The 2576-nt window shown below is 36.0% G+C and overlaps 1 protein-coding gene across 1 annotated transcript in view; it reads left to right on the forward strand.

Annotated features, from left to right (window-relative positions):
- The window catches only part of LOC107697494 (protein PRRC2C-like), a 50202-nt gene that overhangs the window by 38827 nt on the left and 8799 nt on the right, over positions 1–2576 (forward strand). The window contains exons 26-27 of the mRNA XM_016498302.1: positions 12–75; positions 206–309. Coding sequence (XP_016353788.1) covers positions 12–75; positions 206–309 — 168 coding nt within the window. The remainder of the gene's footprint in view (positions 1–11; positions 76–205; positions 310–2576) is intronic.

The following is a 2576-nucleotide window of genomic DNA, read 5'->3' on the forward strand; positions in this document are numbered from 1 at the left end:
GGATTGTTTTTTTTTTCTCCTACAGGTGACTTCCCGGGCTCCGTAGCTTTGTGTTTCACCACCTACTGTTTGAGGGTGAATTTGAATTTTCATTTGACCCATTTGTTGTTTTTGTTCCGAATTTTCCAAAACCTTAATATTACTGTAGTCTAAAAGCTTATCATACATGGGGCATATTAAAACATTTATACTTTATCTGTTCTAGATGTGTGAGATGGATCTGAAGCTCTTCAGTTGTGGAATGGATCTGAAGCCTGGAACTCCACCTGTCAGCGCCAGAAGCACTACCCCCACTTCTAGCCCTTATAGGTATGTGTATGCACGCAAAGCCATCCAGCTTAAGGGCCAGACACACCAAACCGTCATCAAAGAACTAGTGGTAACAAAAGCCTTGCGGCGTCTGCATCTGGGCCAAAATGTTGGGCTTGAAAACACAGCAAAGACTACTGTCTACAGCAGGGATTGGGAACGTTGATCCTGGAGGGCCGGTGTCCCTTCAGAGGTTAGCTCCAACCTTAATCAAACACACCTGAACAAGCTAATCAAGGTCTTCAGGATACAGGTAGGTTTTTTTTTTTTTCAGGGTTGGAGCTAAACTCTGCAGGACAGTGGCACCCCAGGATCAACGTTCCCCACCCCTGGTCTACAGGTAGCTAAGCATGTACACTCTGTGCTTACATGAGAGGAAATAGCTGTCCATACCATTAGTTGGTAGTATTCTAGCTAGGACTGTGAATATGCACTACCAGTCTACATTTTTTTTTTTTTTCTTCTCTCATATTTTAGAAATCATTCTAATATGCTGATTTGGAGGTCAAGAAACATTTCTTATTATCAATGTTGATTATATTTTTTGCTGCTGTATATTTTTGTGGAAACTGTGATACCCTAAACTTTTAAAGGTCACATATTATACACCTTTCTGGAGTTTTATTTTAGGTTTTGATGTCCTTAAGAATATATATTTGCGGTATAAGTACCAAAAACCATCTAAATATATTTTTACAGCTCCTTTCTCAGGAGCTCTGCTTTGAACAGTTCGATTTTGGCCTGTCTAATTAATATTCACGAGCCTCTCTTCTGATTGGCCTGTAGTTTTCTGAGTGACGCACGGCCAGGCCAACCACAGGTAACTAGGGTCATGTATGCTGTAGCCTGCTATGGCAAATAGAAAAATAGAAACACCTTTAATGATGGCCACTGCTGAGGGAAATGTTTTCCGGCCTTACATGTTTGAGCCGGACTCAGACCCCGAATCGGCGACGACAGGCGACAACCAACCACCTCATCATATGTGGTTACAACAGGATGTTTCAGAATGGTAATTAATTTTAATTAATTTTTTTTTCAAAAACCGAATGCAGTAATCTACGTAACTATTGCTTTCCTACTAATACAACACGTCAGCATCAAGTTAGCATAACGTTAGCGTTGCATAACCATTTACAAACTATAATTTCAGATTATGCTGGCTCCATAATGTAACATGAAATGTGTGAGAAGTTTACTTATGGGTTGCGGACATTACATAATGCCTGTTATATTACAGTACATAAAATTTCACTTACCACATAAACAGAGTAAAGTGTTTCCCCTAGGTTTATGGCTTTGGGGGTTTCCGGTTTTTTTTTCCTTCTTTTTCTGGACTCCTTTTTAATGGTTAAATTACATTTTATTAATCAAAAAGCATGTCTAATTAATTAAAATCATGAAACTTAAACAATTTAACATCAATTTATTAACAATTTCACAAATATTACATGTTTAGGGCTAGGGATGGGTATCGTTAAGGTTTTAACGGTATTACTACTCTTACCAATACTGCTTATCGATTCGGTACTTTAACGTAGAGACCGAAATGACATGCCGTCGTGTAAATAAGATAAATAACTTAAGGCTATTTAGTTTGCTTAATAAAAGAACAAGGTAGTGTTGTCACGGTACCAAAATTTCAGTATTCGGTACCAATACCAGTGAAAATCCACGGTTCTCGGTAACAAAGCAAAACACAAAACCATGCTAATTAAAAAATTTTACTACTTTCATTTAATCCAAAATGTGTACATATTTAATTTTAAAGGGCTTTTGAAACCCTAGAGCTATTCAGTCAAGAATAACAACTAAGTTAGCTAAAAAATGTTTAAAAAAAAGCCCAGAACTTCTGACTGATATGACACAAACAATGTTAACCAATTGTACATTCTCTAACACGCATATTTTAGATTCACAATTCATGTAAAAGCCTCTGGTGTGTAAAAATAGTAAATATCATCATGTCCTCCTGTTTTTTTTTACCCTAATAAAAGTTATAGGAGCATTAAATAGTTAATAAAGAAACTTAATTCTAATGCTCTTAAAATGATTTAATGCACAATGAACAAACATGAATGATCAAGTGTTTGTATTAAATAACATTCACAAACATTGAGTGAACAATATATTTTTAAAACATTCATTACTGTAAGATGTTACTAGATCTAACTCGCGTTAGAAAACATTAAGTCATTGTACAGTAAAGTCTATACAGGAGATACAATTTGACTGTACTTTTATTTAATCCAAACTGTGTTCATATT

Source organism: Sinocyclocheilus anshuiensis, unplaced genomic scaffold (genome assembly GCF_001515605.1).
Source record: "Sinocyclocheilus anshuiensis isolate Anshui unplaced genomic scaffold, SAMN03320099.WGS_v1.1 scaffold801, whole genome shotgun sequence".
Taxonomy (NCBI): Eukaryota; Metazoa; Chordata; class Actinopteri; order Cypriniformes; family Cyprinidae; genus Sinocyclocheilus; species Sinocyclocheilus anshuiensis.